General features: G+C 44.1%; 1 protein-coding gene across 1 annotated transcript in view; it reads right to left on the minus strand.

Moving 5' to 3' along the window:
- STAU2 (staufen double-stranded RNA binding protein 2) overlaps positions 1 to 14856 on the minus strand; it is a 353719-nt gene that overhangs the window by 150108 nt on the left and 188755 nt on the right. The window contains 2 exon segments of the mRNA XM_068237509.1: positions 751 to 811; positions 2300 to 2431. Of these exon segments, the coding sequence (XP_068093610.1) occupies positions 751 to 811; positions 2300 to 2431 (193 nt within the window).

Raw genomic sequence — 14856 nt, forward strand, 5'->3', positions numbered from 1 at the left:
ATAGATTCTTCTCCGATCATTATCTGATCAAAGAGGGATCTATCGCTGTTGGCCATATTGATCAGTGCTTCCGATTCGACGCCAACCCCCCTGCAAAGTCAACAGCGCAGCGACGGCGGAATGGAAGTCAATGGGCGATGCAAAAAAATTAATTTTTTTTTTACATAGGAGCGGAACTACGCAAATACGATGGGGAAGCCGGGAACCCCATCAACACACTTCCTGTCTAGCAGGGAGTATGTCACTGGGTGAAGTGTGTGCGGGAGAGGGGAGTTATGCATTTGAACTTGTTGCGGCACTCTGCCACAGGGTCATATGAATTGATTTTTGGGAAATGCAAGCGGGTTGGTTAACCGCAACGCTTTCCACAGATAATAAAACGGCCTAAGGGTTTGTACGGCAAAGTTACTACTTGTAACTTTGGTTGCCCGAAATTATCCTGTGTGATAATTCCAGGCACAATGGAAAAGTGGGTCCAGGTGTCACCTGACATCCCCAGTCTCATTTGTGATCAGGCTTCTACAGACAGTCCCTGCTGCAGCTTATCCTCACCATCACCTCTTCACAGTGCAGAGCAGCAAGTTTGTCGATCATTTCGTGTGATCATTATGGAAGGTCTGTACTAGGCTTACTTCGATCTAAGGTATCTGCACAAGGCAAGTCATCACAATACACATTCTCACATTAGTACTTTATACAATTAAGAATTGAAAGCAAACAAAAACAATGCCGGTACTGTACGGTACTTACTGCCCGTTTGGTCGGAGGCCCCAGAACCTTGCTCTCCCCAGTTGCCCTGACCCTCACCTTGCTGAAACAGAAAAAAAACAACACATGTTAAAAAGAGGCACTGTAGTGACATACAGTAGAATGCAGTGCATTATTCAGCATAGCCAGCTTTACAGTAATTTTCTTCATTTCAGCATCAAAAACACTTCCTATATCTATCCATTGCTGCCCAGGCTGTTAGTTATGCTTAATTCTCCTCCTAGAGCACTCTGGGGGACTAGGCATTATATAGATCCTTATATACAGCCATTAGCAATTCCTCCATTGCCGGACACCACCTACTCCACCAGTTTGCCGGATTCTGTCCCGGAAATTTTAAAGGAAGGGAGGGGTTCCTTCAATAAATGTAAAATATTTTATATTTGTCATCATGCAGCTGGGAAAAGGCTGCTATCTATTATAATTTAGAAAATAGATTTTATTTCTGAAATCTTGTATTTTTAATTTGGGTCCACTTTAATGAGATACAACAAATGCCAAGATGATGCAACTTTGACTAATTTTATGCAAACATTTGCAGCTTCAAAATGGAACGCCACAGCGGCAGAATTTTTTCGCATAAAAATATCCAACATACAGAATTACCTGCATCTCACATCCAATCCCTGGTTCATTCCTTCACGTTACAGTGTAACTCCAAAATAAAACTTAACGTGTTGAACCAAACTTGCCATGCGCATATTCACTCTGCTATAATTATTTTATTATGTAGTATTTATATAGTGCCAACATCTTCTGCAGCGCTGTACAGAGTATACTGTCTTGTCACTTAACTGTCCCTCAGAGGAGCTCACAATCTAATCCCTACCACAGTCACATGTCTATGTTTTTCGTGTAGTGTATGTATCAGTCTAGGGCCAATTTAAGTGGAAGCCAATTAACTTCTCTATCTTTTTGGGGATGTGGGAGGAAAGCAGAGTGCCTAGAGCAGGGGCCATTTGCGGCCCTCGATACAATATTTTGTGGCCCTCTGCGGCAAAAGCTTCCTTATAGTTCGCTTCCGTGCTCCCAAGTAATCCGCTGCATCCCCGCCGCTAAACGAGGGCTGCAGAGCCCCCAAATCGCCCGGGGGGCAATCCGCTGGCATTTCCTGGAAGGGGCAGAGCTTTCAGCTTCAGCTCTACCCCTCCTGACGTCAATAGCCGCACGGATCGCCGCCTCTCCCCGCCCCTCTCTGTGAAGGAAGAGTGAGAGGGGCGGGCAAAGGCGGCCCAGCCTCATCCTGACTTTGCCTCCTGCGACCCCCAGATAAATTGAGTTTAAGACCCCTGGCCTAGAGGGAACTCACACAGACATGGGGGGAACATACAAACTGTGCAGATAGTGACCTGGTTGGTATTTGAACCAGAGCCAGCACTGCAAGGTGAGAGTGCTAACCACTATGCCACCATGCTGCCCGTAATGCACAGCTTACAAAAAGCTATAGAGCATGAGACTCAGGAAGGCAGAAATTATTGTGTCTGTTTCCTTGTGTGCAGTGCAGCACTGTAATTCACTGAGTAGTAGTTACCTTTGCATTACTCTCTGCAACTGGAGTGGAAGCTTTATAGCCAAGCTGCAGCAACATGGCTTCTGCAGCATTCCGCTTCGCAGTCTTCTTGTTGGGGCCGGTTCCAGTGGCAGTTTGTTCTCCAACTTTTACCTGTTAGGAGCAAAATATGAAAATGAACAGAAAAGGGTTAGTAGTAACCTGGCTTTCTTAGCAGGAACACAAGAGATTACATGGACTTGTGAAGAGTCAGTTTACAAAGGTGAAGTTTTTGACATCGTAAGAGAGGTTCTCCTTCCAATCATCCCACATGAGACAGGTGTAAGGGAAATACACTATCAGCCACACATAGTGAGGAAGTTCAATTCAGGCGACAGACTTCCTCTTGATGATCAACCAGTGATTTAAAGCATGAGCTGGAGGAACTACACACCACAAAGCAGAAAAACAGACATTGGGCAGCTTACACATCTAATCTGCACGCATATTTAACCAATTACACGTTTTTGAAAAAGGCTTGTTTGAAGCCACTTCCAAAATGGCACAAAATGCAAAAAAAGCTGTTGTACTTCTGAATACGGCACACAGTTTCCCAAATGCAGGGGGGTACGGCAGCAAGGACCGGTTCACATGGCCTTCTGCTGGCATCTAGTTTTAGCCGATGCTAAACACTTTACTTTCAATCGAGCAGAAAAGTGTTTGGCATCGGATTCCGTTATTACAACACATTTTGAGCCCCCTCGGGGACACAAACCCCATACTTAGTTGACCCCGGACACTACTTTTAGTATCCAGAATCAGATGACTGGATCTAGCACTGACTTTACATGAACTGTGCAAAAAGCCACAAGCGCAGTACATTTAAATAGACAGCGCTTGAGCGACGAACTGTGCAACATCCCTGTTTAATGCGCATGTGGACCAGCCCTGTCTCTAGAAGGTGGTAGGAACATTAGATTGAAAGGAAAACTGCAGGCACTGAATGATGTTCACTTCGTTCACTATTCACTTTTACCTGGAAATTGTGCTAAAAGAGTGCTGAAGAGATGAAAAGAGACTTGGGAGTAATTTCTATGAACTTTTCTTCATCATTGGGAAGCACTCTCTTTGAAACAGTTTACATATCCTCCTATAATACCACCTGTCACCTTCTCATTCCTTGCTGCTACTGATACAGTGACTAGTGTAGAAAAGCATACTGATCTGGGTGCTTTCTAGCATTCCTCCCTCCGATGCATCCGAAATTTTCATGATTTCATGTCACATGACAATGAACACAAGAAAGAATACCAGAAGTGGTCATTATAGAAGCAGACCACTACACGGTTTCCAGTATGCTTCTATGCGTAGACCACTGTATAGGCTAAGGGGGCTGCTCTTGTTTTAACTGGCACAACAGTGCTGAACTTTTATGTTGAGGAAGACAGGGCTGTGTTAAAGGAAACCTAAAGTGAAGGAGATATGGTGGGTGCCATATGTTCTTTTACCAGTTGCCTGGCAATACTGGTGATCTCTGACTGCAGTAGTGTCTGAATCCCACTCCCAAATAAAGCATGCAATTAGTCCAGTCACACTTCAGTCAGAAACATCTGATCAGCATGCTTGTTCAGGGTCTATAATAAAGTATTAGAGCAGGGGTCCCCAAACTTGTTTTGGTGAAAGTCAGCATACTTCAGACTGCTGGGGGGCCAGAACATAAATAAAATGAAAAAAAATTGCACTGAACCTAGGTATTGATCCCCCCCCCCCCCCCATCATGCCAGGAGGGGAACTCCCAGCAGCATCCATGCAACGCCAGAGAACATCTTTGTGCACCAGGCAGTGAATGAAGCATACTCAGGTAAAAACCTGTCAGACAGCAGTGTCACCCGATGCAGAATTGGATGACTCTGCAGTGAATGACTGCTCGCTGGCTTCCACAGTATATGGATGGGTGGGGCCGGCACGGCTATTCTATATGTAGCCCGCCAATACTTAAAGGTGCAGTGGGCCGCATCTATAAGTTATACATTTTGTGTTTGAGGGCCAGTGAAAAAGCCTCAGCGGGCCGCATTCGGCCCACAGGCCATAGTTTGAGGACCACTGTATTAGAGGAAGAGGATCAGCAGGACAGCCAGGTAATTTCCATTGTTTAAAAGGAAATAAGTAGATCAGCCTCCATATTCCTCTCACTTTAGGAGTGCTGTAACTGGGGGACATAGCTCTTTTGTGAATAAATTTGCAATTTGATGGGGACAATCAGACTTGCATTTGAAGTACACTTGCATTTTGAGCATGGCAGTTTATTATCCTAAATCCAGTGCTAACTAGTGACATAGATCATTTGTCAGAGAAAAGTAAACGGGAAATACACAGACTAAACATGTATTAACAAGTAGACATCATTTATTTCCTGTATATATACAGAGTGGACACATTACGAAGCAGTTTATAGAGTACATAGAAGTGTTTGAAACCAAATAAATACAGTAACTCAAAATAAAGCTTATTCTTACACACGGTTTTACAATAAATCTATTGTTTCTGTGCATTTTATTTCTCGACACTTCAGTTTCACATATGGAAATGGTTATATACAGTGCTTACTATGGTAAACTCACTTTTTAATGCGTATTACAGTAAAGTTTCATTAAAGAGCAAGGGACAAATCTTAATCATTGCACACTATATATTTTGCATTTAATGTATTGTAAGTATTGGTCTGGCTTCTGGCAAGTTGCATCCAGCAGCTCTTTATAGTCAGGAGAGTGGGAGTTCCTTCCTTACTATAAAGCAGATGATCACCTGACTCAGTCCACCTCCTCCAACTGCTGAATAGAATTATTAGCGGCCAGCACTGCAAATTTACAAAAGCCATGTGTTTCTCATCACTCTGCCCTGCTTGCAATAAAAAAAAAAAAATTCTAAAAATCAGCTTTATTTTATTTATTTTATATAAAGACAGGTAATGGTGTGGGAAGGGTGAATGTTTTATTAAAAACTGAGCATGGAGGAACTAGACTGGAACTGATGAGACTGCCGAGCTGTAGTGCTAGTCATCAGTGGCGTAGCTAAGAAGCTGTGGGTCCCAGTGCAAGGTTTACATTGCTGCCCCCCCCCCCCCCCCCACACACACACAAAATTGATACAGCGCATCAAAACCTGCCAAGGACAACCAGTGTCAGAGGTGCAAGAAGAGGATGGGGAAGAGTTTGATAATGATCCTTACTATTCAAAGCATCTATAGAGGTGATTATTACCAGCACAGGAAAAATGAAGCGCTAATACTGTGGTTGAGGGTGGACCCTTTTGGGGCCCCAGTGCGGTTGCAACCTCTGCATCCTCTACTGCTACGCCACTGCTAGTCATATATAGTTAATGTCTCAGCAGCACAGGGAGTAGGTGGGCAGGGCTTAGAACGCTCCCAACCTTTCCTCGATAACCCTCCAGTGTGTAATGATAATTGGGGGGGGGGGGGGGGGGGGTGACGTTAGAAGAGTTCACAAATTGCTATTTAGCCTAACCAACCTGCATTTGACACTCTCTGCCGATTTTCACTCTATGCACTGATCCATTTATTTCGAATGCAAGGGTTCAGCAAATTGCAAGGACACTTATTATACAATGTAAATCATGCTTTCCTGTTTAGATGATGGTGGTGCTTTTCAATTCTCCAAATTAAAAAAAACAATAAGCTGATTGCTGCAGTTTAGTGCATTTGCCTTTATGTTTGCATTCAGTGTAATTGAACAGGATCTGCAAACAGTACAACCTTGTATGGAATCACACATGGAATAGCACAGGAAAAGGCAGATTGGAAGCCCTACTTTACCGTAGGTAGACAGTTTAACAAACCCAGCAAGCCAGGTAACTAATAATGCAAAAATGTATAAGCCATAAACAATCTACATGCATTGCAAAGTCTGATATATTCCACACACACAGTGGTCCATATGCAATTAACTTTCTCCTGAGTTTACTTCTAGGAGTTAATTGTTCAACTTCATTTTGCAATAACTTTTTACACTTTGCAACTGAAAAAGTACCAAAAAGTATGTAAAAAGGTACCTTAGCCGGTTCTGGATCCTTGGTACGTATATATACGCCACAGTGTACTTCACTTGGGGATCAGGGGCGTGCATATATATGCAGTGTTTACTTACCCCCGCCGTTCACGATCATCGCTCCAATTCGCTTTCCCTGCAATGCCTCCCTTCCATGATCGGGGAATGGGAAACAGCTGTTCCCAAACCCGATCACCGTGCCTGTGATAAATGAGAGCTACATCAGTGAGACGCAGCCTCTCATTCATCAAAACCGAAAGTAAGCAGATGCACACAGTAGTTCCCGTCTGTTTACAGTAATCGGAAACTATGTGCAGTGCCATTTTGTGGCCAAAGAGTAAAATACACCCAAATATACATTTTTACATTAGACAAAATCTATTTTTTATTAGTTTTTGAACCCCTTCCACCTCTAAACCGTAGTTACCAAAATAAAACATCTGTAAAAAAAAAAAAAATGTATTGCCATACATTGTACTAGGGACACAATTTAAACATTGTAATAACCGGGACTAACAAAATGTGTGGGTTTTATTTATCGAAGCACATTTTAAAACCATAATGGCTGAAAGCTGAGAAATCTTTATTTTTAGTTTTTTTTTCTTTTTCCCCGTAAAATGCATATAAAATAAAACCATCTTAGAAAAAAGTACTGCCCAAAGAAAGCCTATAGATCACTTCAGTGTAATAAGTAACGATACAGTTATTGGCAAATGAATGGGAAGAGCGTGCTGTGAACATTGCTCTGGTTTTAAAGGGGAGAAAGCCTGTGGTAGGGAAGTAATGTTAATTTTGTTGCTTTCTGGTGGTTTAACCACTTAACGACCGCCTAACGCCAATAGGCGTCGGCAGGTCGCAGTGGTGTTTCCATGGAAACGGCCGCTCATTCGAGGGTGTCTCCGTGAACAGCCTGCAAGCTTCCGATCGCGGCTCGCAGGCGAAATGTAAACACGCAGGGAAGAAATCCCCTGTGTTTACATCCTACGGCGCTGCTGTCGCAGCAGCGCCGTAAAGGAGATTGGCGGTCCCCGGCCTCTGATTGGCCGGGGATCGCCGCCGTCTGATAGGCTGAAGCCTATCAGAGGCGGTACAGGATGGATCGCCGTCCTGTACCGCCCATAGAGGACAGGAGCGAGGGAAGGAGAGGGAGGGGGAATAGCACTACGGAGGGGGGCTTTGAGGAGCCCCCCCCCGCTACCCTCAAACAGCCGGCGGCGATCAGACCCCCCCCCCAGCAGGACATCCCCCTAGTGGGGAAAAAAAAAAGGGGGAAGGGAAGTCTGGTCGCCTTGGCTGAAATCTGATCTGTGCTGCGGGCTGAAGAGCCCACGCAGCACAGATCATAGGAAAACCACGCGGTCCTTAAGTGGTAGGGCATTTTATTAAGAAGGTGTGAAAATATCACCTAGGAGAAAAAAAAAAAGTTAAATGCATATGGTGCTGTATGAACTGAGAAAACACAAGTCTGACCATGGGCTGTAAGTGAAAGGGCTACAACATGTCTTCAGTCCCATATGGCAGCTAAATGGTAAACCACTATCACTGTATCACTAAGAGAACAAGATGCTTTGGAACAAATGCATACAACAAGACAAAGAATGCGTCAAGGCAGTTCTGCCATGTCTGTGTGTGCTCTGTATTTGTGGAAGCAACAAGATAATTACCATGGAATTTAACTGTGGTCTCCGAGGCAAAGGGTAACCAAACTGCCATTCAGAATTAACAAAGTCAGGACCTATAGTAACAAGAGGAGACAGTAGGTGTAGGCATGTGACCAGTGCAGGCAATGCCATATGTGTGGCTGCCTGCTTATTTTTTGTCATTCTTAAAGAGGAGCTGTCAGCCATACTATCTCAGGAAAAAAAATATATATACATAAGTAGATAAATACTTGCTCTACTTACATAACCTATGTATTGCACTGTCCACGTTATGATTCCTGTGACTTCTATAAAGGAAAAGTAGAGAATATCATTCTAGACAGTTTCCATATTTACTGTGGCCATTTTGAAGCCAGTCGTGATGTAATATCCGCCCTTAGTCTCCTCTGCCTGATTTGCCCGCCCTTCACTATAGAAAGTGCATTGTTTCAGCCAGAGAAATTTTGGCCAATCAGAGAGGAACAGAGGTGTGGGAGGGGAAAATAGGAGGGAAAGAGGCTTCAGCCAATCAGGCTGCATTAGTTAAGTCTGAGCGGGAAGTACAGAAGCAAAAAGAAAAAAAAAAAAAAAAAAAAAAAAAAAAGACTACCCAGCATGCCCAGCAACTTCTCTTGTGTACCAAATTTTCTGTGTACCAAATAAGAGTCAGATAAACTGGAGAATGATAATTTATCAACAAGAAAAGTAATAGTGATTTTAACTTTTGGATTGTGTGGTTAGCTTCCTTATTACTTGTTTACCAGATAAAAATAAAGAATTGATTTTTGATTTTATGCCCGACAGTTACTCTAAGTATGAATTTATATTTATTGTAAGACCCCCTTTTGGAACCCCTGGCTGAACTACTTTGCCAATGTCCTCTTCCAAATACTTTAAAACTGCTGTTACTTAATGGGATACTTGACCCAAAGCAAAGCTTCCTAAGGTAAGCACAGAGATATGTTCATGCTTACCTCTGTGTGGTGTCAGTCCTTCTCCTCAGTCCCGGTAATCACTCCTTGAAAATTCTGACTTGAGTAAAGTAACTTTTTTTAGCCAGGAAGAGGCAGGCTTGCAGCAATGTTCCCTCCCCATCACCCTGTCATTCCTCGGTCTGGGATCTTATAAAAGCACATCTGGGATCTTCTAAAGTAAAAAATTTAGATGCCTACCTTGGTAGAGTGAACTCTCGCCATTCCAGTGCTGGGACCCCCGAAGTTCCACGAAGCATGCCTGCGCAGCAGTGTGCAGCTGCCACTGGGGCTCAGCTTTTCAGCTCCATGCTAGTGTGCAGGTTCTCTGCTCTAGTGTGGGCGAGCTCCGTCCAAGAGCCCTTGTAGTTGGGCTTGCAGGGGTCTCAGCGTTGGACCGGCGAGGAGGATTGCGACAGAGTAGCTGAACTCCAGATAGCGGATGCGGTGCACAAATTTTGGCCACCATGTAGCAGAACTCCAAGCAGCGGGAAAGGGGTTTAAGTGGCGCCAGGGGTTCATCTACCAAGTACCAAATACTCTGGATATCTGCAGTGACAAGTGGAAGGGCACCTGAGGTTCGGGGATTATGTAGCCGAACCTCACAGCGGCTGATAGTGTTAGGTGTATGAGCTTAGGTCAAGTGATAGAACATTGTATAATTGGCATTAACCATCGCCTATACTTGTGATCGCTGTTTTAGATGTATGCCCAGGGCATTGCTCTGGTAGGATGACACACTGGTCTTTACTGTAAGCTAAGGGCCATCTGTTAGATCGGTTTTCTTTTATCGCTTTCAATCATAACATGTATTAGTATATCTAAGAGACAAAGACAAACACTTATATAGCGCTTTTCTCCTGGTGGACTCAAAGCGCCAGAGCTGCAGCCACTAGGACGCGCTCTATAGGCAGTAGTAGTGTTAGGGAGACTTGCCTAAGGTCTCCTGCTGAATAGGTGCTGGCTTACTGACCAGGCAGAGCCGAGATTTGAACCCTGGTCTCCTGTGTCAGAGGCAGAGCCCTTAACCATTACACTTTCCAGCCAATACCTAGAGTGGGACACCTTACTATTTTAAGTGGGTGCGTAACGTAGGTGTCAAGCAAAACCCGCAAAGTCATAGAAAAGTCCAAGGTCAGTTTGCACACAATTAGTAAATGCTGAAGTGTGTATTTTTCATGGCATAAGGCAACATTATAATTGACAATGGTTTCAGGGCCATGGAGAAAGTATTGTCTGCACTACCTGATGAAGGGGAGCCTCCATGGCCCCCGAAACAATGGTCTTCAGCATTTACTAAAAACTTTTCTTCATTCACATCATAACACGCAAATATTTTTACTATAGGAGACAATCTGGTAATCTAAAGGGAAATTGCCTTATTAACTGAGAAGTAAATGGACTAGAGTTGAAACCCTGAATGCTTTCAGCTATAACTGTGTGCTGAGTGTAATGCAGAAAGATACAAGGTGCCAGGTTTTTTTGGGGGGTAGTTTGTCTTGAGCCTTAGGCAAAACATCTGCCACTTCTGGCACCAATAAAATAGCCTCTACGCATATAAACTACACTACACTATACTCACTGCACTCTGATCCTTTACAGGAGCTAAAGACAAGCTTCTATTGTTCAGTATATATTTTTCTAGCGTCCCCCATAGTCTTCTAGGCATTAGCTGTACATCTTTATTAGCAGGGCTGAGAAAGTGCACATGTACAGTGCAGTCATCAGACTGTGGGTGTGAGTCTAGCAGAAGACAGCAGGTTGCTCCATTGAGCTCCAGCAGTGACAGTACGTGTGGCCTGATGTAACCACAAACAGCTTTTACTCAGCTTTGGGTGAAACCCAGAAACTCTCCAGACAGCTGTATCAACCATTCTGTGTGTCAGCATTACAATGATGAATTTTAGCATGAAAGTCGAAACACTCATGTACAAAATAGTCTTACTAACTGTTGCATGACTGAAAGTATAATGAAGAGCAGTAAGACTACGCATACTATGCCTTACACAGCTTATGTGCAAACAATAATAATCTAAAGAGGAACTTTAATACTCCCTTTCCCACAAGAAATATTTACCTTTTCTCAAATAGATCAATGGGAGAGGGCGTCCTATATGGCTAAATTGTGGTGAAACCTCTCCCACAGTGTTATGTCATGACTGTGGTCCTGACAGTTTGCCATCTGTGAACTCTGTTGCATTGTGGGAAATGACAGTTTTTCCCCAACTGCCAAACAAGCAATATCTCCCTCTGATCTGTACAGAATATTCGTTACTAAGAATTCTATGCACAGACACAGAACATTTATATTGCGTTTTTCTCCTGGCGGACTCAAAGCACAAGAGCTGCAGCCACTAGGACGCGGTCTATAGGCAGTAGCAACGATAGGACGTCTTGTCCAAGGCCTCCTACTGAATAGGTGCTGGCTTACTGAAAAAGGCAGAGCAGAGATTTGAACCCAGGTCGCCTGTGTCAGAGGAAGAGCCCTTTAAAGAGAACCCGAGGTGGGGATCTTAGAGTTAAATCTATACACAGAGGCTGGGTCTGGCTATAGTGCCCAGCCTCTGTTGCTAGTTGAATCTTCCCTAAATCCCCCCTGCGCTCCGCTCTCCCCCCATAAATTACAGCCGCGCTGTCGACACTGAGCGTGTCGCAGCGGGCTCTGTTTACCATTCTAGTGCCACTCACCCGCCTCCTGCAGAGCGCCGATCCCCGCCCACATCCCTTCTCTCGTCACTGATTGGAGGGAAGGGACGCGGGCGGGGACCGGTGCTCTGCAGGACCCGGGGGGGGGGGGGGGGGGGGGGGTATGGGGACGGCGTGAGTGGCACTAGAAAGGTAAACAGAGCCCGACAGTGCGGCTGTCATTTATCGGCTAGAACGGAGCGCAGGGGGGGACTTACGGGGGATTCAGCTAGCATCAGAGGCTGGGCACTATAGCCAGACCCAGCCTCTGTGTATAGATTTAACTCTAAGATCCCCACCTCGGGTTCTCTTTAAGGATACCCGAAGTGACATGAGATAGACATGTGTATGTACACACAAAACTATGCTGCGTTTATTTTTTTTCTCTGCCTGAAACCGTTAAATATCAGGTATGTAAGTGGCTAACTCAGTGACTACAGTATTCCCTCTGATAAAAAAAAATTCCACTGTAGTCACTTCCTGTCTGAGTCAGGACTGAGTCAGCAAAGAAAGACAAAAAGGAACACAGCATAGTTGTGTGCTAGGCACTGTACATACACAAGTCTATCTCATGTCACTTCGGGTATCCTTTAACCATTACCTGGCAGGACTAAAGCTGTCACCACCAGTGAAATTTCAGAACGTGAACGGAGGAAAGCATTTACAATGGGAAAACACTGAATCTATAAATGAATTTTGTAACCAATAAGCAATGTTGTTCATTACGTTATTTTCACTACAGTTCTTTAATGCCCACAATTGTGGGTCTGATACAAGTGATACAGCTAAAGGTTGCCCCACACACACTATGCAATAAAATGATCCAATTTTACAACAATTTGATTAAAAACAATCAGTTGTGCAGAAAAAAAAAGTTGTTTTTTTTTGTATTATTTCCTTGAGAAATTTCTCATTTTCTTTTCTTCTATACGATAAAAAGATCGGAGTGGTGGATTTTTCTGATCAAATTTTTTATGTCAATGGAACGGTGTAAGATAAATTGTCAGTTTCTTGATTTATAGACCCAAGCAATCTTTTCACAGATTTCAAACATTTGTTGTCATAATTGAGGAAATATTGAACATGTGTGATACATTGGTCAGATTTCTGAAATGTTACCATCAGTCATAAAAACTAATTGTAATACTTACATTGACAATAATTGTATGTTGTGTGGCAACCTGTAAAACTGTAGAAGTTCAGACTTTCTGCACAAACTAGCCCATGGCCTGGGAATGGAAGAATAGAATCTTCTACAGCTATAAAACCCTGCTTGAATTAATCTTTCAGGACACAGACATAAGGTTCATATTAAGCAGTGGTATTGGAACGCTGCAGTTCCGGTTATCAAACTTTAGGGCTGGCTCAAACTGGGACACTTTTCAGCCCCATCCCCAAAAAGCAGGGAAACACAGACCTCAATAACTACAGTCCTGTGACCCTAACATCCAACATTATGAAAACCTTCGAGAGAGTTGTCCTCTCCCACATTAAGCTCACTACCTCATCCCTACTGGACCCGTTCCAGTTTGCGTATAGGGCAAACAGATCTACCGATGATGCTGTAAACATCTGCCTAGAGATCACAAAATGACCACCTGGACAAACCAAACACATACGTCAGGATTCTTCTACTCGACTTCAGCTCAGCCTTTAACACCATCTGCCCCCGTATACTGCAAGCCAATCTCACAGAACTGAATGTCCATCCCACACTCCGTCGGTGAATCACAGACTTCCTGACTAACAGATCTCAAGTCGTTAAGCTTGGCGAGATCACCTCTCAATAGAGGACAACAAACACAGGTGCTCCACAAGGCTGCGTCCTGTCACCAATTCTGTTCTCCCTCTACACGAACAACTGCAGATCCATGGCAAGCTCTGTCAAGGTCATAAAATTTGCCAATGACACCACCATCGTTGGCTTGGTGACAAACAATGATGAGCAGGCCTCTCGTCAGGAGGTCGACAGAATCTTCCAGTGGTGCAGGGAGAACAGGCTTGTCCTCAACACATCCAAAACTGGAGCTGATAGACTTCAGGAAGCTTGCCCCCCCCCCCCCCCCAATCTTCATTGATGGCACTGAGGTTGAAAGAGTGGCCAGCGTCCGCCTTCTGGGCACCACCATCTCCAAAGACCTGAGCTGGAAGGCAAACACAGCCTTGACCCAAAAGAAAGCCCAGCAGAGGCTTTTCTTCCTCCGCCAACTGAAAAAGTTTGGCATGGCCCAAGAACTGCTGACTGTTATAAACTGTTCTTATATCACCTTGCTTCGACACCAGTAACTTCTTACAGTTACGTCTCACAGACTGGGAGATCACTTGACTCTCCACACAGCAAGCAGGAGATAGACTTTCTCAGGCTTCTTCAATGTTTACGTTATTTATTCAGGAAACAGGAATACAGATAGATACATTCATCATATCCTAGCCATGCCAATCTTCATGTTGCGTTACAAGCTTGTGATTAGACTCCCTGCTGAAGTCAATCAGGTACCTTCTTCCTAACTACGTTACACTAAACTACCTATGTACAGCATACATTATATCAGATTACAGAAAGGAAGAACATGCTTAGAGGTCCCAGTCGGCCTTGCGAGCTAGTGCGGAAGGAAGAAGCAGAATGCTCTCTCCATCGCTCACTCCGGGTTTAATACCGACTAGGAAAGAGTTAAATATGACAACATCTTCGCCACCCCCTAGATCATATTATTGGTGGACCCACTCGTGGTGTCATCATACACACCTACTTGATTAATAATCAATGAGGCATTTGACCTATATGCAGGACTGTGGATGTTTAGTAAATATGGCTGATGTTTACTGTTCCTGTGGTGTACGTGTGGAGGTCAGAATAGGCCGATGGCCTTCTTTTGGGAACATGTTCTCAGTATCTGCGTGTATCCTCTGCTACACGCAGACCCTGAGATGCCTCTGCCTGCATCACAAAACCTCTATTTATTTTAAAGGCATACACTGCGGACAAACCTTTTACATAAAACTCAGGCCAAGTAACTGAGGCCTACTTAAATCATAACACTGACGTGCTTTTACACCGTCACCATAGAGTCCGTCCTCTAAGCCTCCATCCTAGTCTGGTACGCTGGATCCTCCTCCAGAGACAAATAAAAACTTCAGAGGGTCATTAAATCGGCAGAGAGAATCATTGGCAGACCTCTCCCTTCGCTTGACCTCCTCCACAATTCCAGACTACGCTCCAGAGCAATGAGGATTGCCGG

This window comes from Hyperolius riggenbachi, chromosome 5 (genome assembly GCF_040937935.1).
Source record: "Hyperolius riggenbachi isolate aHypRig1 chromosome 5, aHypRig1.pri, whole genome shotgun sequence".
NCBI classification, from domain to species: domain Eukaryota; kingdom Metazoa; phylum Chordata; class Amphibia; order Anura; family Hyperoliidae; genus Hyperolius; species Hyperolius riggenbachi.